Here is a 25,167-nt window from a genome sequence, read left to right on the forward strand (position 1 = left end):
TCATTGGTGGCCTGGCTCAATGGTTTGAACCTCGTGCGGATTTGTTGTTTAGTGTTTGTTGTTTAGTGTCTGGCTTCCCGTAATGACTGACTGACTGAGGACATCGTATCTGTGTGCATAAGAACATGCATACCATATGGCTGTGAGGGATGGAAGGAAAGAACAAGTGAGATTTTACTCCATCTCTCTGAACATGTCCCATTCCTCCATCACTGTCCCCTCTGCTCAGCCACACCTCTACTGGCACACCTCTTCTCTTTTTCATCTCCCTCTCCGCAGTGACTGCATTAGTCTTTCCTACACAAGTCTGTGTGAAGCTCAGAAAACGGTTCTTTAGGTTTTGTTAGTTTGCCTTTCTGAGAGCTCCGTGCTAGTGGACATCTGTCCTCAACAGTCAATTGAAGTGTGGAGTCACTCGTTTTCTTTCTGCAGGCTGATGTGTGTGTAAGTGAGCCTTCTATTAAAAAAAATATATATATATTCTAGCCATCTTCTTTATCTGCTGAGTTCTCCATTCCCCTCCTCCCCATGTAATCTCTGGTCTGACATGACTGGATAGGTGAAAGCTATGTAGTATAACCCTTGCTTGACCTATCCAGTAGTGTTAGATCAGTGATTACTGAGCCCTGGGTTTGTTCAGCCTGTCTGGGTTAGGGTTTCCATCTCTATCCTGGTTTCTCAGTGGACTGCTGTTGTCCAAACCAGGGCTGTGTACTAAATTCTACCCTGTTCCCTTAACAGTGGACTGCTGTTGTCCAATCAAAGCACTGTTTTTTTTTTTTATTCACTGTGCCACAATACCCATTGGTTTAGTTACAGCCCAATGCTGACTGAATCAGAGAAGGCCACACTGGAGACTCGGAGGGAGTATATGTAAGCGTGTTAGATTGTTTTCCCTTAGGTCCTGTGCCCACTCACCCCATACCGCTGTACCGACACTGACAAAGTGCTTTTTAAACACTCAAACACAATACGTTTTAAGGAAGGTTTTACGGTTATTTTAAATGTTAACTTGGTTGAATTAATGCTGTTGTATTTCCACCAACTCCGAAGTTAAGCTCTGGCCCCGTGTCAAAGACCTTCACTATAACACATACACAAAGCTTGTTTTGTTATTGAATATGTAACTGTTCAGTCGTGCTTTGAGATCAATTGTTTTGATTTTATTATAAAGCAAATAGGCAGAATAATTGGCATTGGACAAATAACAGTCAGCGGACATCCAACACATTTTTACATGATATTCAATATAACAGTACATTCATAGTACAAGGAACAGAGTTGAAGATCACTTTGGAGTAGTAGTATGTTATTGTGCTTTAAACAGAGAGATTGCTCTGAGCTGTAAATGGTTAATTATGTCTTGAGAGAGGGGGTCATGGAAGCAGGTCCTAGATCAGCCCTAAGAGTCTGTTTGCTGTGTGCTGGTACTACCAGTGTGTGGTTGTGATGGAGCACACACTCAGGGGGTTTGGTGTTTCCTCACCCTAGACCCTCTAACATTGGTTTGTGGTTCTGAGATTTTGGCTGTCTCTGTGCTGGGCATGACACAAGCATAAACCATACACCCATGCCAACACACACACTACCCTGGCATGGCCAGAGCATCCTTTCATTGTTCAACCCTTTGTGCCAGGCATCCACAAGCCTTTTTTAATTGAATCGAGAGTTGTTTTTTTGAGAGCCCCTAAAATGATTTTTTTGTTCAAACTTTCCCTCAGCGACGCATGGCCAGAGCATCCTTTCATTGTTCAACCCTTTGTGCCAGGCATCCACAAGCCTTTTTTAATTGAATCGAGAGTTGTTTTTTTGAGAGCCCCTAAAATGATTTTTTTGTTGTTACTTTGTTTCAATTCTCTATTCAGATTTTTTGTAATGTTTGTTTTTTTAAGAAAATAAATAAAATGTATCTTGATTTTAAAAAGAAAAGTCGACCCTATCCATGTTTTTCTGCTGGGTTTAGGCAGACTGGGAGAGCAGACCCAGCAACTCCTTTCTGTTCCACTCTTCTCCTYTTCTCTCATTCTATCGCTCATCTCACGCACTCTTCCTCCTGCACTCAGCTCATACTTACTCCTTCCCTCTCTCACACACACACGGCTCATTCACCTCAGACAGAGAAGAAGTCAGGATGTTGATGTAGTCAACAGTGATGCCGGYTTATGTTTTGCTCTATACCTCTCCTCTGCTCTCCTCTACAACCAATAAACACTAGCTGCATTTCCCCTATTCTGCCCTTCACAGATCTGATAGGGCTGGATAAGTGACAGCAATAGAGCCCCACAGGGTGCCATAATACCCATAAAACCTAGCGGTCAAACGGAAATGGTTCCAATTGTTTTTCCACCATACATTTTAGAAAMACTTAAAATAAGGGCTGTGTTTTGTTTAGGCTTACACTGGCGATGTTTTGATAACCATGTAAATATCTCTCAGACAAGGTGACTTATTAATTATATTTGGCTCTATTTACTCTGATTTGAAAATGCTAATTAGCATCAAAGTAGACATTAGCAAGACTACAAATCCCTGCAAGCTCCTGCATGTCATCTCAAGCTGACATCTTTGCTAACAGGTMAATTGTCAATGTAAAACTTGCACAAGACAGTTCACAGAATTGTCCATTTTACATAAATTTTGCCAATTTATTAGTTAACCCAGAGATTCTTACCTTTTGCCTCGATTTAGGGGTCTTATCCAGATCATCATGGCATTTGTAGTTCTTTATGATATCCACATTAGCAGCTAATAAGCATTTAATTTTAGGTGGGTAAATACAGGCTAATATATTAAGTCACCTTGTATCCTAGAGATTCACAGCGTTATCAAAACGTCACGCCAGGGTACGCCTACACGAAACACCGTCCTTATTTTATTTGAAGTGTTTCTAAAATCCACTATGGGAAAAATGAATGGTGGATAAACGATTGGAACCATTTCCTTTTTTGACCGCTAGGTATTATGACTCATACTGTGGTACTCTATATGAAGGAATCTAGGTCAAACCACTGCTTATGCCTTCCCGGTTGTTTCAGATCTGCAAATAGGAGTGTACAAGGGCAGAAGTGAAAGAGAAGGCATGAAATGAGTGCAAGAGAATGTTTGTTACTCCTCCCTGGGTTGAAAAATATTTTTGAGCCAAACCTATGGTATTGTAAAGCATTCTTGGTCTGTGGGTTCATTATTGTTTTCGCTGAGAATTAAAGCTAGTAGTAATTAAAACAAGTTTGGGCGCTTAAAGATTGACTCGGTTTCTTATTGCCTTATATTCCCTTGGTACTACTAAACTAGAGGAGCTCTTGGTATGGTGTGATGCATGGGGATTGGAGGGATGTTAGGGTGAATACTAAACCTGTAGATCTGAAATGATTCCACCCGGCCTACAGGAGTGCCTAGGGTGTTGGGGCTAGTGGTCGCTTTGGAATTCAGCAAATGAGTGCTCTGTCTCGGATGTTGACCAACTGAAGCCATAGATCTAACAGTATTAGAGGATGACATGACATGGGGGGGGGTCTGTCATCAAAGAAAATAATGAAATAGAAGACCTAGCTGACTGAGATCAAAGCTGTTTTTAAACCAAGGGACCACTGTATGTATATATTTTTGGACCTATTCAGACCCAATGATGTTCTGACCAGTACCAAATCGCTCAAGACTGCAAATATGTGCCCTAGAAGATGTTTCAGCAGACCCAAAGCGAACCTTGGTTCTGGTGCACTTTCCCTGGTACCCTCCTGACGGCAGTGGACAAGTGTTGATATGTCCAACTCCAAACTGGCCCCAATAGGTCCAAGCACTTCTTTAGATCAAAGATGGGTATTAGCAAATTTTGATGACAAAAATCAAACGTTATTGATTACCAAATTGCCTATTCAAGCCTTGGCTACACATGGGCCTTCGGGTTAGGAGTTGATTTGGATTGGTCATCTTAGAATAGGGCTTGTATCAYGTTCCTGAATGACACTGAATGCTTGTACTGTGTGGGGTTTCTGTGTCCAGGCAGTAGGGGCTCCTACACAGGGCTATAAGGTCCATACTTCTGGCTTCTTTTCTGCTAGTTAATCGAATGATTCATGTCACTGGTTGGCCAGAGAACTCTCTTACATGGTAAGAGGTTTGAATCAGGGGAAGGATTGAAACAAGTAGTGCTCTGTACCTCCAGGCCCATATTTGAATCCCCCTGTTTAACATGAACACATGACCATGATAAACAATGGATTTACTATTTCTTTCCCATCCTTTCTTCAGTATCCCTGCATTTATATTGCTTTTMATTTGTTTTTTTCTATGTATCTTAAATTGTACTGGCAATGTAAATGTAAGCAAAATTGTGATTCTTACAGGTGATTGCGCCGAGAAGCTTTTGTCAGTGTTGTGGAATGGGAACGCTGAACTGTTGAATATTTTGCATGTTGTGGAAAAGTGAGTAGCGACGATGATGGTAATGATGATGATGAAGGCAATATTGTGGTCTTAAAGTATTAACGACAACAATGATGTTGATGACATTTTGGTTTCCCGGCTTCTAATAAAGGCAACCTACTTTTTATACGGATTTAACTAGTTGTTTTGTGATGTCGAGCTCTGTGTTTCATGTGTGAGTAGGGTTGCACAGCTACCAGTATTTTAACAAAGTTACCAGAACATTTAGTAATTTTGGTAATTAACATGTTATCTATGGCTATCTTGGGTAACTTTGGTAATTTATACTTCAATAACTTTTAAATGTATTCATTCATAGTATAAATGTTCTATATCTGTGTCCATATTGTTCATGAGTTTCTAGTGGATAGACCATGTGGTTAAAGAGAAAATAGCCTAATTAGTTAAAAGCATTAATCAACAAAGGCATTTTCAATTAACTCTGTTTTGGTGCCAACACATTAACAAAGACATATTGACATAGTAAAATAAATAAAAGTTAGTAAAAAAAAAAAGCTGTCATACATTTTATTTTATATGATCTTATTTGATATACAGTTGAAGTCGGAAGTTTACATACACTTAGGTTGGAGTCATTAAAAATCGTTTTTCAACCACTCCACAAATTTCTTGTTAACAAACTATAGTTTTGGCAAGTCGGTTAGGATATCTACTTTGTGCATGACACAAATATTTTTTCCAACAATTGTTTACAGACAGATTATTTCACTTATTATTCACTATCACAATTCCAGTAGGTCAGAAGTTTACATACACTAAGTTGACTGTGCCTTTAAACAGCTTGGAAAATTCCTGAAAATGATGTCATGGCTTTAGAAGCTTCTGATAGGCTAATTGACATAATTTGAGTCAATTGGAAGTGTACCTGTGGATGTATTTCAAGGCCTACCTTCAAACGCAGTGCCTCTTTGCTTGACATCATGGGCAAATCAAAAGAAATCTGCCAAGACCTCAGAAAAAAAATTGTAGACCTCCACAAGTCTGGTTCATCCTTGGGAGCAATTTCCAAACGCCTCCACGTTCATCTGTACAAACAATAGTACGCAAGTATTAACAACATGGGACCACGCAGCCGTCATACCGTTCAGGATGCGGAGGACGCGTTCTGTCTCCTAGAGATGAATGTACTTTGGTGCGAAAAGTGCAAATCAATCCCAGAACAACAGCAAAGAACCTTGTGAAGATGCTGGAGGAAATAGGTACAAACGTATCTAAATCCACAGTAAAACGAGTCCTCTATCGACATAACCTGAAAGGCCGCTCAGCAAGGAAGAAGCCACGGCTTCAAAACCGCCATAAAAAAGCCAGACTACGGTTTGCAACTGCACATGGGACAAAGATCGTACTTTTTGGAGAAATGTCCTCTGGTCTGATGATAAAAATAGAAACTGTTTGGCCATAATGACCATTGTTATGTTTGGAGGAAAAAGGGGGAGGCTTGCAAGCCGAAGAACAACATCCGAACTGTGAAGCACGGGGGTGGCAGAATCATGTTGTGGGGGTGCTTTGCTGCAGGAGGGATTGGTGAACTTCACAAAATAGATGGCAGCATGAGAAAGGAAAATCATGTGGATATATTGAAGCAACATCTCAAAACATCAGTCAGGAGGTTAAAGCTTGGTCGCAAATGGTCTTCCAAATGGACAATGACCCCAAGCATACTTCCAAAGTTGTGGCAAAATGGTTTAAGGACAACGAAGTCAAGGTATTGGAGTGGCCATCACAAAGCCCTGACATCAATTCTATAGAAAATTTGCGGGCTGAAAATGCTGGAAAAGCATGTGCGAGCAAGGAGGCCTACAAACCTGCCTCTGATACAACAGCTCTGTCATGAGGAATGAGACAAAATTCACCCAACTTATTGTGGAAGCTTGTGGAAGCTACCCAAAACGTTTGACCCAAGTATAACAATTTAAAGGCAATGCTACCAAATACTAATTGAGTGTATGTAAACTTCTGACCCACTGGGAATGTGATGAAAGAAATAAAAGCTGAAATAAATCATGCTCTACTATTATTCTGACATTTCACATTCTTAAAATAAAGTGGTGATCCTAACTGACCTAAGACAGGGAATTTTTACTAGTATTAAATGTCAGGAATTGTGAAAAACTGAGTTTAAATGTATTTGGCTAAGGTGTATGTAAACTTCCGACTTCAAYTGTATTTTACATGTGAGAAGGCCAGCCACACAGAGCGCCAGAGATAATTACAGATAACTGAGATAATCTGAAGTAACCAAAAGGGCCACTTGTGATAAATTACATAAAATCCTTGAAAGTTAACAAAATTCTGGTAGTGTACTGGTAAACTTCGGAAGTGACACTCCCTTTAAAACCTTATGTGAGGCTCATTCCAAGAGCCTTTTTCTCCAAGGGCCCAATATGTGCACTACTCACTGTTAGCCACACAGTGGCACTGTTTTCATGCAGTCCAGGGCTGTATCACAATAGTCTAGTCTAGTGGCCTCATCTCCTTCGTTTACCTTAGTTACAGGAAAGAATAGGTGAAAACATGATCTTAATCATTACACATAATGCAAAAATCATTAAACAGTAAACACACTAACATCGGATCATCAATAGCCTAGGCCTAGTCATAAAAAGGTATAGGTACTAAAGTCTCAGTCAGTCCACTATAGGTCTACAGAACATTAGTATAATGTTCCCATAGCTCTGCAGTGAGTCTGCTTAAAAAAACGAAGTTTAGTAGTCTAGATAGGTGGACACYTTGTTGAATTATTTGTATTTTTATAATCAATAATTATCCTATCATGGCCCATGATTAACATCGAACGTTTTCCTCATATTGATATAGAACGGGTTATAGCTACCTAATTTTCTTTGTCCAATCCAACTGCAGTAGAGTCAGGCAGTTACATTTTAATCTGGCTCCGCTACTAAACAGGGAAGCATCTCCAAACGCGCACACAGGCTCCGCAGAATGAAGCCACTGGTTCCACAACTGAGGTTCAACAGGTACAGTAACTTTAAACGCACCTCTCATTTTGTACAGAAGTGATCGAGAAGAGTTTGATGTGGTAAATTATATATATATATATATATATATATATATTTTTTTTTTTTTTATATATATATACACTGTACTTTAGTCAGCCTAGAACAGTCTATTGCCATTTTACTTGGTTCTGAATTAGTTTTGATGTATTGTTTGCGAGCTTGGTTTAATTAGGCTATGTGCGTTTAATGCATTAGCCTTTTTAAAGTCTTGACATCACGATTTGGCCTACCATTTCCGGAATGAGCTCTTAACTTGTCTGTGAACGAGGAACTACAAACACGTGTTTTAAAACAACTTTGTAAGCACAAAAAGTAGGCTACTTTTCAAAAATCAATGTGAGAATTGTGCWCATTTTACATGTAATCTACAGAAAGTAGGCTTTGACAACACTAATATCAAACATATTAAAGACAGTACAGTATGAAGATAGGCTAAAACTGCTTCTCCAATAGAAATACCCGAGGCGATGTTATGGCGACGTTGGCTACCCAAACTCATGCGTAGAAACACGTAATCGGGTCTAAAATCCCATTTATGCTTGATCCTAAAATGCTTGATATGGAGGGTGTGACGCAATTTCAGGGGATGCGAAGGCATGCAGAGGCCGCATTGAACTGGGTGCCACATTGAAAGTCACCCTGTAAAATACAAYTTGAGCAAAAGTCTAAACGTATTTGATTTTAAATATACTTAAAGTATCAAAAGCAAATGTAATTTCAAAACTATACTTAAGTATCAAAAGTAAAAGTATAAATAATTTCAAATTCCTTATATTAGGCAAACCAGAAGGCACAATTTTCATGTTTTTTTAATTTACGGATATTCAAGGGGCACACTCAGACATTATTTAAACATGAAACATTTGTATTTAGTGACTCTGCCAAATCAGAAGCAGTGGGTATGAGCAGGGTTGTTCTCTTGATAAGTGCATGAATTTGACAATTTTTCTGTCCTGTTAAGCATTCAAAATGTAATGACTACTTTTGGGTGTCAGGGAATATGTATGGAGTAAAAAGTACATTATTTTCTTGAGGAATGTAGTGAAGTAAAAGTAGTCAAATATAAATAGTAAAGTAAAGATACCCAAAAAAACTACTTAAGTAGTACTTTAAAGTGCTTTTACTTAAGTGCATTACACCACTGGCCTTCAAATCGGAGGCACTCATTTCATATAAAGTTGTTTTTGACAAAAATGAAAATGTGTCACTTTAACAAGGTTATGGTAATAACATGTTCAACTACTTAARACATTGGTTCRACTCTAGGTTGTGCCTTTAGATTTTGGAAGAATATTTCACTTCTCTCATTTGGCGTGTTTGAGTGGTAATTCGACTGTAGACAGAAGTGGACAAGTAAAGTCAGGGTCGAAGTACATGCACCAACAGCAAATCGGACAACTTCTGTTGTTTCTAGGAAACCCAACTCTAACCAGTTTTCCATCCAACCTTTGTATGCTAGTAAAGTACATGTTGGATAAAACATGTAATGACAGGCCTGATAGAAAGAGAATATTTTTTGGTAAACTTTMCAAATGTCAACAAAAYTAAATATGCTAGACAAGGTGGGATCTTTTGTGTCAAAGTATTTTAGAAATATCGGTAGAAACGCTTTTATGCGCAAATACTGATATAGTAACCATTATATCGAAGTAAACTTGGAGTCACGTGATGACATGTATGGTCCTTCCATTATGTCTGGTAGGGAAAGCATGCAGTTTATTAGCCTACAGATGAAATAAATTATGATGAACTTCACAGGGTGGTGAAAATGCAAGGTGATGAGCTTGATGCTGCTTTCCAATAAATATCGAGGGTCTTATTCTGTTGACGTGATCATCGATGCTTGGCTGCTATTTGACAAATAAAAATAATCTCGCTCTTTTGTCCATAATAATCTCATCATGTAGGCTACATACAGTGGGGAGAACAAGTATTTGATACACTGCTGATTTTGCAGGTTTTCCTACTTACAAAGCATGTGGAGGTCTGTAATTTTTTATCATAGGTACACTTCAACTGTGAGAGACGGAATCTAAAACAAAAATCCAGAAAATCCCATTGTATGATTTTTAAGTAATTAATTAGCATTTTATTGCATGACATAAGTATTTGATCACCTACCAACCAGTAAGAATTCCGGCTCTCACAGACCTGTTAGTTTTTCTTTAAGAAGCCTTTCTGTTCTCCACTCATTACCCGTATTAACCACCTGTTTGAACTCGTTACCTGTATAAAAGACACCTGTCCACACACTCAATCAAACAGACTCCAACCTCTCCACAATGGCCAAGACCAGAGAGCTGTGTAAGGACATCAGGGATAAAATTGTAGACCTGCACAAGGCTGGGATGGGCTACAGGACAATAGGCAAGCAGCTTGGTGTAAGGCAACAGCTGTTGGCGCAATTATTAGAAAATGGAAGAAGTTCAAGATGACGGTCAATCACCCTCGGTCTGGGGCTCCATGCAAGATCTCACCTCGTGGGGCATCAATGATCATGAGGAAGGTGAGGGATCAGCCCAGAACTACACGGCAGGACCTGGTCAATGACCTGAAGAGAGCTGGGACCACAGTCTCAAAGAAAACCATTAGTAACACACTACGCCGTCATGGATTAAAATCCTGCAGCGCACGCAAGGTCCCCCTGCTCAAGCCAGCGCATGTCCAGGCCCGTCTGAAGTTTGCCAATGACCATCTGGATGATCCAGAGGAGGAATGGGAGAAGGTCATGTGGTCTGATGAGACAAAAATTTAGCTTTTTGGTCTAAACTCCACACGCCGTGTTTGGAGGAAGAAGAAGGATGAGTACAACCCCAAGAACACCATCCCAACCGTGAAGCATGGAGGTGGAAACATCATTCTTTGGGGATGCTTTTCTGCAAAGGGGACAGGACGACTGCACCGTATTGAGGGGAGGATGGATGGGGCCATGTATCGCGAGATCTTGGCCAACAACCTCCTTCCCTCAGTAAGAGCATTGAAGATGGGTCGTGGCTGGGTCTTCCAGCATGACAACGACCCGAAACACACAGCCAGGGCAACTAAGGAGTGGCTCCGTAAGAAGCATCTCAAGGTCCTGGAGTGGCCTAGCCCGTCTTCAGACCTGAACCCAATAGAAAATCTTTGGAGGGAGCTGAAAGTCCGTATTGCCCAGCGACAGCCCCGAAACCTGAAGGATCTGGAGAAGGKCTGTATGGAGGAGTGGGCCAAAATCCCTGCTGCAGTGTGTGCAAACCTGGTCAAGAACTACAGGAAACGTATGATCTCTGTAATTGCAAACAAAGGTTTCTGTACCAAATATTAAGTTCTGCTTTTCTGATGTATCAAATACTTATGTCATGCAATAACATGCAAATTAATTTCTTTAAAATCATACAATGGGATTTTCTGGATTTTTGTTTTAGATTCCGTCTCTCACAGTTGAAGTGTACCTATGATAAAAATTACAGACCTCTACATGCTTTGTAAGTAGGAAAACCTGCAAAATCGGCAGTGTATCAAATACTTGTTCTCCCCACTGTATATATTATTTTGCAGCATATGGGATATGCTCTGTTGTTTGCCATTACTTCATGCCCTTGTACCTTCCTCATTATTGTTTGTGATTGTGCAACATTGAATTGTAACGAATGTGATTAAATTGAGTCATCACAGATTCTTACTGTATGGTAATTGTTTGCATGTCAGCATCACTGCAGCCTGCAGTGTATTTCTTAAATTCTCAACCTTTATGTTGCTTTTGTCAGTCAGCATGTAAAGAATAGAATTTGATTCACTCACATGAAGTACAAAACACTCACTGTACAGAAAAGGATTAGACTATACATGCACATAAATTACTGGGTAAACACTATGAAAAGATTAGACTACATGTACATCAGTTCACATACTGGGTAAATAACTATGAGAAGGATTAGACTACATGTACATCAGTTCACATCAATTACTGGGTAAACACTATGAAAAGGATTAGACTACATGTACATCAGTTCACATACTGGGTAAACACTATAAAAAGGATTAGACTACATGTACATCAGTTCACATACTGGGTAAACACTATGAAAAGGAKTASACTACATGTACATCAGTTCACATACTGGGTAAACAATATGCCAAGCAGATACACTTGGTATTGACCCCACGACTGGTGTCTGAGGTACTTGCTCATTAAGGGTTTCCCGGACACAGATTAAGCCTCTAAAATTGCCAGTGTAGAAATCCCCTACAATAACCCATATATATCCTACAATATGTATTACATTTTATTCACACTTAATAGACAATCAACCAATTTGAATTTGTTTGGTGACAACAATAATACAGACAAGACAAATTGTAGGCTATAACATGGAACACAACATTACAACATTACAGTAACATCGAGATAAATACATTAGCTATATTGTCGCAAGTAGGATATTTCATTTATTTATGTTAGAAATGTGGATCACATGTAGGCCTATTGTAAGGATGTAAGGATGAAGATGTATTTAAGCTCTAAATAGTTATCCACCCAAAACAGTAAACATGCATTGTTAATAACCAATGATAGGTGGCGACATCAACCATTTATGAGCATGTAGTGCCTTTTGCTTCCAAAAAAGAAGGTTGTCTCCCACAATGCTTTGGTTTCGACTTCAAGTTACAGTTGGTGAGGAGAAACTACAGAAATGTCCAGTTGGCTGCAGTCGAAAGTTCATGACGTTTGATCACATGGTTGTTGTAAAGGTCATGCAGTCAGCATGTAGTCGCAAGTCTGACAATTTTTATACCCATAGTGCAACACACTTTGAAAGGTGGTGACCAACGTTGATCAACGTCTTGACAAAAGTGATCCGCTCGAACGTGGAATAGAATGGCATCAAACACATGKTAACCATGTTTTTAATGTATTTGATACCATTCCACCTATTCTGCTCCAGCCATTACCTCGAGCCCTTCCTCCCCAATTAAGGTGCCACCAACCTCCTGTGGTTCTCAGAAGTCTTGCGATGTTGTGCTTCTAGGTTTAGAAACTCTGTGATAATATACTGCAGTCCAGTCCACTATTGTTGGCTGTTAAAATGTTCCATAGTATTGGCAAATATACTGAGATGGGTTCATTTAAACTTACTTGCTCAGACGGGCTGGGCCATCCAGCATCTCTGCTTTCTTCTTCTTCTTGTTGTTCTTCTTCTTCTATGGTATTATGGCGGTCCGCAAACAAGCGTTAGAGGTGCATGCCGCCACCTACTGTATGGGTGGTAAACTATAGAAAAAATATCCATTGTAGGAAAAAAGGGGAAAAAACCRACTTCATGCAAAAATTGACACATAAGAAAAACATCCCACTGCTACAGTAACATTCCAATTCAAGTCACATTCCTACAAAGGCTCAGGGGCCTGTGAGGGCGCAACATCCTTTGACAGGATTTCTTGCAATGCCTCGGCTGTAAACTCACTGAGTCCAAAAAAGGGTTCTGCTGCACTCACAATAATTCAAATTTTCTCAGATTTCTTCTTTGTTTGTGCTGTACCGTTTATGACCATTGCAATAAATGCTACAACGTCCACCTTTTTCACATGTAATATATCAGGATCCCTTGATTGCCAAGAAACATTCACTGGTGCAGTCTCAATTACCATTGCATCTTCAACGCCACTTGCTCCTTCCACTCTTCTCACCGACTCCAGATAGGAGACATGCTGGAAATCCCTTAGTCCCCTTCACCCTAACAGGCAATCTAGGGATTCGGGCGCATGTTCGCCACCACAGTTGCAACATATAACCTCAGCTGGCATACAATTTTCTTTCCGTCAGCATACACTTGATACATGCCCAAATCTTTTGCCTTCATAACACTAGACTTGTGCACAAAAGCTCTTACAGGGTATCTCATTAAGCCTAGCTTTACATGAGAAGGGAGAGACTCGTCAAAAAACAATAAAATGGACAAAGTGGGTTTACTTACTCCATCCACCATACAGGTCAGTCGACATGCACCAATCACTTCACCTACTTCCTCAGGTATATCATCTGCATTCACTTAATTCGCAACCCCAGAGATAACCCCCTTGACAGGCTCCCTCCTTTGGAAATCCATACACAACATTATATTTAAAAAAATATTTTTGAGGCGCAAAGCACGCTTCTTCTGATCCGCGGATAGAATCAGAATACCAGCTGTTGTGACTCTCACCAATGCCACCTCACCCAACGCAGCCATGATACTCCTCGTGACTTCAAACAGATGCCCCAGGTAACATTGATCCAACACCTTCACTCTGACTATAAACAAATCTAGGAATTTCTTAGTTTCCATCACGACTGTAACCCACTCGTTCTCACTCTCATCTTCGCCCAACCCGTCATCAGTTTCAAACAGAACATCCGTTTCCCGCCATCTTCCCTGAGTAAAACTCATCTCTGCTTTACCAAACTCTCTGCTTTATCAATCTGTCTTAATTTAATCCTCCTGGATTCGGGTAGACGTAACATAGTAAATGTAAATCCGGTACATGCCAATATGATGTTACATTTCGTATGGTATGTATTCATTTGAGGATGTCCATCATCAATTTTTTACGAATTATAATCCGTATGATATGTTAAATTGCAATTCGTACAATGTGTTAATATTTAAATGTAAATGTATGATATGTTACAAATTCCAATTTAGATAGGTGGCTAATGTTAGCTAGGTTAGGGGTTAGGTTTAAGGTTAGGGTCAGGAGTTAGGTTTAAGGGTTATGGTTATGGTCAGGGGAAGGGTTAGCTAACATGCTAAGTAGTTGCAAAGTAGCTAAAAAGTAGTAAGTAAATGCTAACTAGCTAAAATTGAAAAAGTTGTCCATGATGAGATTCGTTGCTAGAAGTTTGCGTTATACTGCCACCCATCCACCCCGACCATTCACCCTGCTTTCGTTTTTGCCTTATGTAACCTTGTTTCTTATGTAACCATACCAAACATAATGTCATACTAATTTGAGTGTCCCAGATTTAAATTTACTATGTTACGTCTAGCCTATGAGAGGTGCCAGACCTCTGTCCTTTCTAGTATGGCCAGAAAGTCACAACTCAGAAGATGAACTTTAGACTACAATGGGGGTATCTAAACACTTCACTGCCCACTGGGTACAAACTGATTGAATCAGCATTGTTTCAATGTCATTTGTCAACGTATTGAGACATGGAATCTATGTGGAAAAAAACATTGGATTTCAAAAAGTCATTAACTGTTGTTGAGGGTAATATTTCAACAACAGGATTAAGTCATCATGGTAACCAAATCTTAACATGGACAAACCTTGTATAAAATATGTTTAATTTGTAACTTTTAACGCAGGGGTGGGGAACTCCTCGAGGGCCTGATTGGTGTCACACTTTTTCTCCATCCCTAGCAAACACAGCTAATTAATCAAACTGAATTCTAAACTGAAGATCATGATTAGGTGATTATTGGAGTCAGGTGTGTTAGCTGGGGCTGGGGCAAACCGGTGACACCAATCAAGACTGGAATTGCCCACCCCTGCTTTAAAGCAACATCAGATTTTCAACGTTATATCCACTATCAGCAATAAAACAATAGGCTGGGCAGATCTCCTCCTGGAGAATTGATCCATCTACAGCTACCCTTTGGTCTCCCATCCAAGGTGTTAACCAAGACCAGGTATGATATTTGTCACTGACTATTACCAATGTGCTATAGTGAGACAGATTCTTGAGAGATCTCCACTTTAACTAAATCGATTTACTGTTGCTATCGAAGTCATTCCAAAGGGTAGGTTTAACAGAGTACATTTAATGTGACCATACTTTTATCATTCATATATCATCAATTAAGCTATTTCAGCCTATAGCAYTTGCAAYGTCATCAACAGCTATTGTTTCAATCTAACCTAGAATTCACCTTAAAATAGGCCTGGGGTTTTAAGCTCTGGTTGATTTAAAATGTAAAGATATTTAGTGATTTTGAATTGTTTGGTTGTCAACGCAACCAAATATCAACATTTGAAGGAGGTGTTTMTTTTGCTTCTGTGCCACTAATTAGTCTGGCTTTAATTTCAGTTTGTCTGCAAATGACTCATTGATATGTTGGAGTCACATCTCCATCTCAACCAAAGTTAAAGAAAAGGTTTGAAAACTTGATTTCAAGTGCATTTAGAGTTTGATTTGTTCTAAGTTAAGATTTTTGGTTGAGATGGAGACTTGAATCCAACATCAATTATTAATTTGTAGACAAACTTGAATTAAAGCCATATAAGTGCACAGATGGACCTATCCAAGTGAACTTTTTGATATTTGGTTGCTTTGACAACACAATTCAATATCACTTTTGAAATACAATAAATACCCTTTTAACATGTCGAAGTTAACAAATTATATGTTGGATTCATGTCTCCAACTCAACCAAAAATGCAGTTAAAGAATGTGATTAAGCCAGTGGCTCAGATGGAACTATCCAAGCAGTAGATGCATCTCCTTTAAATTTGAMGTTACCGTAACTATACATTTCTTCTTATTGTAATGACCCTGGGTTTATAAGCGCGGATATCGACTCTGCCGCTTGAGCATGCTTTTGGGGAACTGTCATAGCGCGCCGGACTAGAAGGTTGAGGGTTTGAGACATGCTCCTTGCTGTTTCATTACATTCATTACATTATGTAGTCATATAAAGCATACATGTTCAAAATGGCATGCATAGGCCTTGTAAAGATCTTTGATTGCTGTAATATTTTACTTTTATTTAACTAGGCAAGTCAGTTAAGAACAAATTGTTATTTACAATGACCGCCTACCCTGGCGACGCTGGGCCAATTGTGACTCCCAAACATGGCYGAATGTGATACAGCCTGGATTCGAACCAAGGACTGTAGTGACGCTGCTTGCACTGCCTTAGACCGCTGTGCCACTCGGGAGCTAAACAGAATCTCAAACAGCATTGGTCACTTGCACTATATACTTTTAATGTAAACTCAACTGCAATCCAGGTCAAAAAAGAATGGTGCACTGCTAGGATACAATACTAGGTTTTTGTAGATCGAAGGTGCTCTCTGGTAAAAGGGATATGGATTGCTCACCATTCCTGTAGGGTCTTAGTGGTCTCTTAGCTGTCATCTAGTGGACACATTGTCCTATTGCCCTCTGCTATGTTTGGRCTGCTKTGGTCCATGTCTGCTGTGATCTAGTGTACTATAAAATGTATGGCTCTCCGACTCCATTTGCCCACTCCTATTCAAGGCTAGAACTACTTTGGCTTTTCTAGTATGTTTTAATACTTTTAACCTAACATGCATTTTGATATCATATATCTAACTTTTGAATGTATATGTTMAAATCTCCAGTCACCCAAGTCAGACTGTTCTCTCTGCTACTGCATTGCAAGCGGTACCTGAGTGCCAAGACTAGGTCCAAAATGCTCCTTAACAGCTTCTACCCCCAAGCCATWAGACTGCTGAACAATTAATCAAATGGACACCTGGACTATTTACATTTACACTGCTGCTACTCATTGTTTATTATCTATGCATAGTCACTTACCCCTACCTACATGAACAAATTACATCAACTAACCTGTACCCCCGCACACTGACTCGGTATTGTGTTACTTTAGTTTATTTAGTTAATATTTTCTTAACTCTATTTATTGAACTGCATTGTTGGTTAAGGGCTTTTAAGTAAACATTTTACGGTAAGGTCTACTCTACACCTGTTGTATTCGGCACTTTGATTTGATAGTATTGTTTACTAGATGTTGTCCAATTAATATTGACTATTCTGTAACTACTCCCTCTTCAAATCAGGGTTGATTGGAAAATGCTTTGTTCCAAAAAATCTTTGTACTCCATGACGAAGGCCAAGCAGCCAAAATGCATCAGAGTTAAAAAATATTTGTTTCATTGAACATGCCATACAGAMATTTTTATTAATGAAGAGTGCCTTGGTGCATTCCAGGCCCACTGGTTCTGCTAACAGTGATAACACAATCTATTGTATAAATAAACTATCTGACATTGTATTCCTATTTGAGATTTGCTGTGCTTTTAAATGGTTGAAAGCACAGTGATAGACATTTGGGTGACAACTAAACCAAAAATCAGACATTGTTTTTCCGTTTGGTTGTGCTTTTAGATGGTTGAAGCATAATGATAACACATTGGAAATTCAACTGTCTTTTGAACTGACAAATATTATCCACATTGCAATGACGTAGTGTGCCCAGTGAGTGGGGTCTGATTGTTCAGAGATGAAGATCTCAGGGGGCTTTCCTTTTTCTGGAGGATAAACATGTACACATGAAGGATCCTTTGTTGCTACACTGATAGTTCCCGTTAACTGACTTTGTGACCTCAGGCGCCGTTTTCCCTTAATTCAGCACTTTTAATAACTGCCGCGTGAACACTTTGGTGTTCGCCTTCAAAGTGCTTGTTTCAGCATTGAGCACTGTGCTGGTTTGCTCTACTACATGACTCATTTCTCTGCTCATGTTAAGCAACACTTGATTCTACTGACTAGAACATTATTCATGCCCATCTGGAATTTCTGTGCCAGTGAAAAGGTAGCTACGGCTCAGAGCTGGGTTTCTTTGGTAACATGATGACCATTCAATGCCCTCTCATTTGGATTTATTGAAGCAGTGTTCGCTCACTGTCCTGGTGGTTTAGGTTACCTACCTGTTGTCACGGATACGCTCCCCTGGCAGGTGTGGGTCTGTTGGAGCAGGATGTGATTCTCAGCTTTATTGCGGCCTCAGTAAACATCCCATGCTGGGTAGTGACTGACTGATAGCTTCTTTACCTCTGCTGGGATGTCATTAGATCTTTACACTGAGAGTCAGCGAGAGTGTCTCTATTTTTCAGCAGTGGTCACCAACTCTGGTCCTGGAGAGCTACACGATGTGTAGGCTTTTGTTACAGCACTAGTCAACCAATCATTACAACCTTGATTTGTTGAGTCAATTATATTGGGCTGGAACAGAAGTCGCCACACCCTAAAGATCTCCAGAAMTAGGGTTAGAAACCATTGTTCTAAGGGGTTTGTTGTCAGGAGTGTGTCCTGAGGAGATGGTTTTCTATAATCAGTTGTGACCATTGTTCTTAGGCCACACCCTTCTGCTGCTATTGGCTAGCAGGGACACTGTTGTGGTGTTTGCCCCGCTGATGCGACTCCTTTCTCCAGGACGTGATGGGAATGCTGATATTCCAGTTCCCAACCTGAGCCTGGCACTCCCGACAGCTCCCATCTCAGCTGACAATAGGTGTTACCTCACGACAGGTGCAACACACATCACAACAGGTGTGTCACCTAGGAATATGGTTTATTCCTAGGTACGCCTGGCTGATGGGAAATGACACACACACACACACACGACTGACTTCCTCCTGAGATATGACGGACATGAGAAGTAGACACACACAGCTCTACGAGAGACACAGAGGATTATTTTATGGTTGGACTGTGAGTTTTGAATTTTATTGACATTACAACCTTTCTTTGATGCAAGGAAGAGTGTAATTATTCAAAGTGATGTAGCAGTATATTAGGCCCTACGTAGTATATACTTTCCTGCAGTCAAATGACAAAATCGCCCTCTAGTGGCCTCRTGAGTGGAATGTTATTAATATTTTTCATAATTAAACTTATTTTCTTTTATGCCAAAAATCTGGTGTTTCTCTGTCAAATGGTTGTTACATTTCAGTCTTCTGTGATGTATATAAAGTGTAATATTGGGATGCAAACTCAAAATGTAATACATTTCAACTCTGTCTGACATGGTACAGGTGTCTTACTTGTTCTAATTCCATAACCATATGTGTGTACTTTTGATTTAAAGCAGATTTGTGCAATACTATGACGAAACACACTGTCCCTGATTTAGCCCACTGCAGTATAACGTTAATGTTCAACATATTTCAAGAAGTGTAGGCTTTAAAATGTTCTTATTCATTGAGGTGACAGAATTAAATGTCAAGATGCTTTGTAATACATAATTGATGTATTGTGTATATAATAGTGAAATGATCAACAGAAAGCTCACTGTGAAATCCTMATTTCAAGCTCAGAGCTGCTTTCTGAGAGCTACTGTTCCTGACTTGTCCTCAATCAAACTGTCACTAACATTAAAAAAGGACAAACTAGTCATGTGCAAATTCCTCCTTGTTTGTCAAGTTGCCTCAACTGTGAAGCCAAGTCTTTAGCAGTCAGTTTCTTCCTGATGCAAGTCAGACTCCTTTTATCTAGGCACTGTACACATGTTTTGATACTAGGTATTAAAGTATTGTGTCAGGGTTTGGCTGTGTGCGCGACTGAAAGCATAGGACACACCAAGTCAGGCTGGGCTGAACTCAACTTGGCGGGTTGGCTGGTATTTTTCCCTTCCAGAGAATCAACTACTACATACACCACGACAGGGTGTATGTACACAGTGACTCAGTTGATTTCCCTCCTGGGCAGGTACRTTCCAGCTTACCAGAAGAGTCTTATTGGAGTTCATCACATCTTAGAATCTTAATCAACTGAGTTCCATCCTGTTTTCCCTGCAAGTTACAGGATGAGGCAGCTAACAATAGAACCTTGCCCCCCCCCCCCTTCCCCTGTTAAGCTTTAAAGTTCACCTGTCTATAGCCAATTTGATTTCCGTCTTTGAGGTGTTTCCTGACTGATTCTGCATTTGGTTAATGATGTTTGTCCCCCATGAGACACTGTAGATGCAGAAGCCTATTTCACTTCCTCAAAATCCCCARAATGAATCAGATAACTCAATCTGTAATAGATCTTTTTCATTTTTTTGCTGAAGATGTAAAATTCCATAACTAAAACATCCAACAGGTGTTTAGTGAGAGGCATTTCTCAAGTTTAAAATAAATGTGAAGGTGTCTTATATAAACAAATTCGGAACTGCTGGGCAGGTCTGTCACACTGTCTATGCTGTTGGATAGAGAGCAATCACTGCAGCTCTTCAGCCCATGTTAGTGGGCAAATGGACATTGTCAAATCAAAATCTAACCTTCATTTACCCGTTATGACGAACAGAGTTTTAGATGAGACTGACTTTATGACCAAAATGATCATATTCACACTAAACTGTTTGACTCATATCGATGCCATATAGACCTTTTTAAAATGGATTCATTGCTTTTTATAGGGAGTCGCTATTTAAGCGTCGTGACCCATCTCTAAAGCCCACCAATGAGTCCCGAGTCCAGACTCAATATTAGGGCAATTCTATATTGAAAGCTTAAGACTAAGGTTCTACTGTATCTGCAAAAATATGATATAGAGAGAATTGGCTTAAGTTCTGACCCCTCATTGGTTTGAATGGTGTCAGCAATTTTTACCTAGTGTGTTCTTTTGATCCTAACGACATGAATTGGGATATTTAYAGTACTATATAGGTAGAGCTTTGTTCTGTTCAATGTTATGTCAACTCAATTTTGACAAATCCAGATAGAACCTAGCTCTCAAATTACTATGGMATAATTAGGAAGCTTGTGTCCTGTAATGACTCAAGATATTATATAGTATCCTTTATCACAGTGTGCCTCTATTCATGTCGGCCTGTTCTCCCTCACTTCTCTCAGGGCCCATGTTTCCGTGTGTGGATTTCTCTGGCGATTGGCAGACTTGAGTAGGCCTCAACAGGCATGACCACAGGACTGGACTCTTTTACCTCCTWTGACCCTGCTGCTCTACCTGCGTGAAATAGATGGAGCAAGAAAGACAACTCTACCTTTTGTACTTCTGGCAGACAGAGGTAATGTGAGCTCAGACAACTGTATACACGGGGAAGTCGTCCGGTCAGCTATATTGTCTGTTTTCCAGTATCTTGAGTAAAGAGACACTGGAACCTCCTCACAGAAGCATGGGACACAAACACCAGCCAGAACCCTGCCACCTTTTCCTCTGCACCACCCACCTGTTTACATGTGCAGGTACCCCAAGGACTTCCCTCTGGAAGAGTAACCCTTAGAACACATGCATAGAGAAGAGCATTCTGTCCTGTCCACACAGTCACTGTAAACTCCTGTATCACAGGTGTCTCAAACTGTTTGGGAGAGACCAGAGCTCGAGATATAGAGTGGACGTTATAAGTATAGCGGTATAGGCAGAGGAAGCATCTTTGAGTCATGCAGGGCCGTGTGTGTCAGCTGTTGCTGGTGAATGCTTTGACCTGTGGTCTGGAGGTGTGTATGGCTGCAGGGACCTTCTACATCCCCCCTCTACTGCTGCAGGCCGGCATAGAGGAACGCTACATGACCATGGTGCTGGGTGAGTCAACACTCTATGACCGTAGTTCTGGATGAGTGACCTGGGTGTAAACACTATGACCATGGCTGAAATAAGTGATTTGTTCTTGAGCTTGGAAGTAGATCTTCCCTCTCTACCTCTCTCAGGAGTCGGGCCGATTCTGGGTTTGATCTTCGTACCCGTGATCGGTTCGTATAGTGACTCGTGGCGTGGTCGTTTTGGTCGGCGCCGGCCATTCATCTGGCTCCTATGTGTGGGGGTTCTGCTGGGCCTGCAGGTCTTGCCCCAGGCTTCTCACCTAGCTGCCCTGCTCTACCCACAGAGCCCCCGATGGCTGGAGGGGGTACTGCTGGTGGGGGCAGCCTGTCTGCTGGAGTTCTCAGGACAGGTGGAGCAGAAACTCAATATTGTGAAATCAATAACATTGTGATGTAGATATTTGAATTCTTTATTCAAGTGCTCCTTGCTGTGTGTTTATGGAGTTTATAGCACCTAAATGACTGTTCTCGACAGGCCTGTTTCACACCGCTGGAAGCGCTGATCTCAGACCAGTTCCCTGGAGAGGAGGAGAGCAGAAGAGCCTTTTCTGTCTACTCACTGATGATCAGCCTGGGAGGATGCCTTGGGTAAGGGACCTCTCTCTCTCAATATCAGCCTCAGGAGCTGCCTGGGGCAGGTTACATCTCTCGCTGAGATGAAGTGGATAGGACAGAGATCAAGTCATAAAAGAGAACCAGAATATACACCTCTGTGATCCCTCTGTCTCATCCTAGGTACCTGCTCCCAGCCCTGGACTGGAGCCATGCCCCCACAGCAGCCTACCTAGGTGGCCAGGAGGCCTTTATCTACGTGTTGATCACCCTCATCTTCCTCACCTGCCTCGTCAGCACAGTCTTCATCTCAGAGGACAGATGGACTGGAGGAGAGAGAACCAGGAAGGGCGTTAGCGTGAGTTCCACCCTGACCCCTTCCCATTGGAGGAGCCGATACTGTGGACACCCCTTGCTGTCGTGGGCCCAGTGTGTACGGATGGCTGTGGGGTGGTGTGTGTCGCTGTGCGTGTCGGCACTGCCACGTGTGTATGGTGTGTGTATGAGCTTCCCGGCAGTGATACGGCGGCTGTTTGTAGCTGAGCTGTTCAGCTGGATGGCTCTGATGAGCTTCATGCTGTTCTATACAGACTTTATGGGAGTGGGACTGTACCGTGGAGTACCSAACGCTACACCTGGAACACAGGAGAGACTACRATACGACGAAGGTAGGATGGGCAGACATTTACTTGATCCTTTCGATTTACTGCAAAAAGTTGCTGGGAATTTGACCTCTTTTCTTTTCCACTCCTCCTTACTCTGTGACATTTTTATAAAAGATTTTCAATTCACCCATTTCAATGCAGCAATAGATCTACTCTCCCCTCGTATCTACCAGGTGTACGCATGGCGAGTGTGGGTCTGTTTCTGCAGTGCCTGATCTCAGTGGTCTGCTCCATCCTGATAGAGCGCTGGATGGTGTTGCTAGGCACCCGGGCTGTTTACGTTAGCAGTGTGATCCTGCTAGCGTTAGCTACAGCTGTGATGAGCTTCTCAAAGAGTGTAGTGATGGTCACTGTCATGGCTGCAGCTACTGGATATACCTTCTGTGTGCTGCAGGTCCTGCCCTACACCCTGCTGTGTCTGTACCACTCTGACAAACGGGTAAGACACACACACACACACACACACACACCCACTCCAGCCAGCAGGGGTGCTGTGGGTAGAGCAGGGCAGCTAGGTGAGAGGCCTGGGACAAGACCTGCAGAACCCCCACACAGGAGCCAGATGAATGGCCGGCGCCGACCGAAACGTCTACGTCGCGTTCTGACAGAAGTTATCACAGTAGATAAACCCTATCTCTCTCAGGTCTTTTTCTCCAGCGCCAGACCTTCTCACCAGGGGGAAAGTGACGACCATACCCACTCAAAGCCGCTCCTTCCCCCCGACAATGCTTCCCCCAATGTGTCTCTGCCCCTGGAGAGAGAGGGAGAGGCCGTACCCCTGCCTCAGAGAGGGATGTGTCTGGACATGGCTATCCTGGACAGTGCCTACCTGCTCTCCCAGGTAAGGACAGCTGCTAGTCTCTCTACAAGTTAGACCGGTTGACCTGTGCGTGCTTGTATGTGTGTCTTTGTGTTGGTTGGGACAATATTTGTCTCAACAATTATGGCTAATGTTCTGTTCTCTCCCCTGCAGGTGCTGCCTGCTCTGTGTCTGGGCTCCATAGTGCAGCAATCCCACAGCGTCAGTGCCTATATGGCCTCCGCGTGCTTCCTCAGCCTCCTGTCCCTGCTCTGCTCCACCGGTGTCGTCTTCACACGCAGCGACCTCCACAGGCTCACAGGGTCAAAGGGCGATACTCCAACGCTGAGGGGGCTAAAGGATTAATCCATTGTGGATTCTAGTTTGTATCTGTGTTCTATTGTAGATTTTTACAAAATTTTGGCAGTCTGTCCTAGAATCCTGTAGCATGAGAAATATGCCGTATGACTCAAAGGGTTGGGGATTGCAGTTCTGACATCAGCACCTCTGAGACAGACGGGTGCTGTGTTGACACAGGTAGAGATTAACACAATCTAAGAGACAGATCATTCTTTCTGCACATACTTTTTTTTATTTTCTTCCAGCCACAGAATCACATTGTGTGCGGTTACTTCTGGGCACATTTCATATAGTTTTGTAGATATATTTCTCTACTGTTGTCTCATTCCGCTATGGCATTTCTTTATCTGGAATTCTAATGAACTTATGAACCTTATAGTTTCTTAWGTTGACATTAAAGAACTAGGTAGTCATATGAACAGTGCCAATTGTGTTTTGGATAATACATCAATAGTCTTTGTCACCTATCCCTTAACCCAACATGTAACTCTTCTGTTTTCGATATGCTATGATATCATAATTACTTGAGTGAAGTGGTATGTATTGATAACGTATGTATTGGGAATGTGGCATTTTATTCCTCAGGGAAATCAGTTTCTGTTGTAGGCTGCTAACTAAATGCCTTATTTTTAAACCATGTACTTGAATGTCATAGATTGTCATCAGGTGGGAAATGTTATCCCATGTGTCCTTGGACATGCTTTCGCCTAATGCAAAAATGTGTTAAATATTTTTTACATAATATATTGGTTTGTTTCACGGTTTAAACTGTTTGTAATTGTATCACGGGAAAGGATTAGTTATTACACAGGGTAATGGCTCGTTTGCTCCAGGTGTGCCGTACTACTATGGCTGACCATGTAAAACAACACATTTCACTGCATGTATCCAGTGTTTTAAAAATAATAATTGAAGGTTAAGTTATTACACAGGGTAACAGAAGATTAAGTTGTTACACACTTTAATAGGTTATATGCAAGCATTCTTTCTCCTTGTTTTATTAATAAAATATTTTAAACAAAGCATTTTTCATATGTAATCTAAATGATATGACCTTAAC

At 41.1% G+C, this 25,167-nt stretch overlaps 1 protein-coding gene across 3 annotated transcripts; it reads left to right on the forward strand.

Annotated features, from left to right (window-relative positions):
* The first annotated feature begins 7,142 nt into the window (after window positions 1–7,142).
* slc45a3 (solute carrier family 45 member 3) lies at window positions 7,143–25,135 on the forward strand. Of its 3 annotated transcripts, none has more exons than XM_023992460.2 (8): window positions 7,143–7,421; window positions 21,027–21,714; window positions 21,840–22,081; window positions 22,207–22,319; window positions 22,467–22,951; window positions 23,122–23,387; window positions 23,592–23,789; window positions 23,922–25,135. In XM_023992460.2, the coding sequence occupies exons 2-8, from the start codon at window positions 21,573–21,575 to the stop codon at window positions 24,111–24,113; spliced, it is 1,638 nt and encodes a 545-aa protein (XP_023848228.1). In that variant the 5' UTR covers window positions 7,143–7,421; window positions 21,027–21,572; the 3' UTR covers window positions 24,114–25,135. The 3 variants fall into 3 exon arrangements, with proteins under 3 accessions (XP_023848228.1, XP_023848211.1, XP_023848220.1); XM_023992443.2 differs by lacking the exon at window positions 7,143–7,421 and adding an exon at window positions 15,003–15,115; XM_023992452.2 differs by lacking the exon at window positions 7,143–7,421 and adding an exon at window positions 17,346–18,903.
* The last annotated feature ends 32 nt before the right edge of the window (window positions 25,136–25,167 follow it).

Source organism: Salvelinus sp. IW2-2015, linkage group LG1, assembly GCF_002910315.2.
Source record: "Salvelinus sp. IW2-2015 linkage group LG1, ASM291031v2, whole genome shotgun sequence".
Lineage (NCBI taxonomy): Eukaryota > Metazoa > Chordata > Actinopteri > Salmoniformes > Salmonidae > Salvelinus > Salvelinus sp. IW2-2015.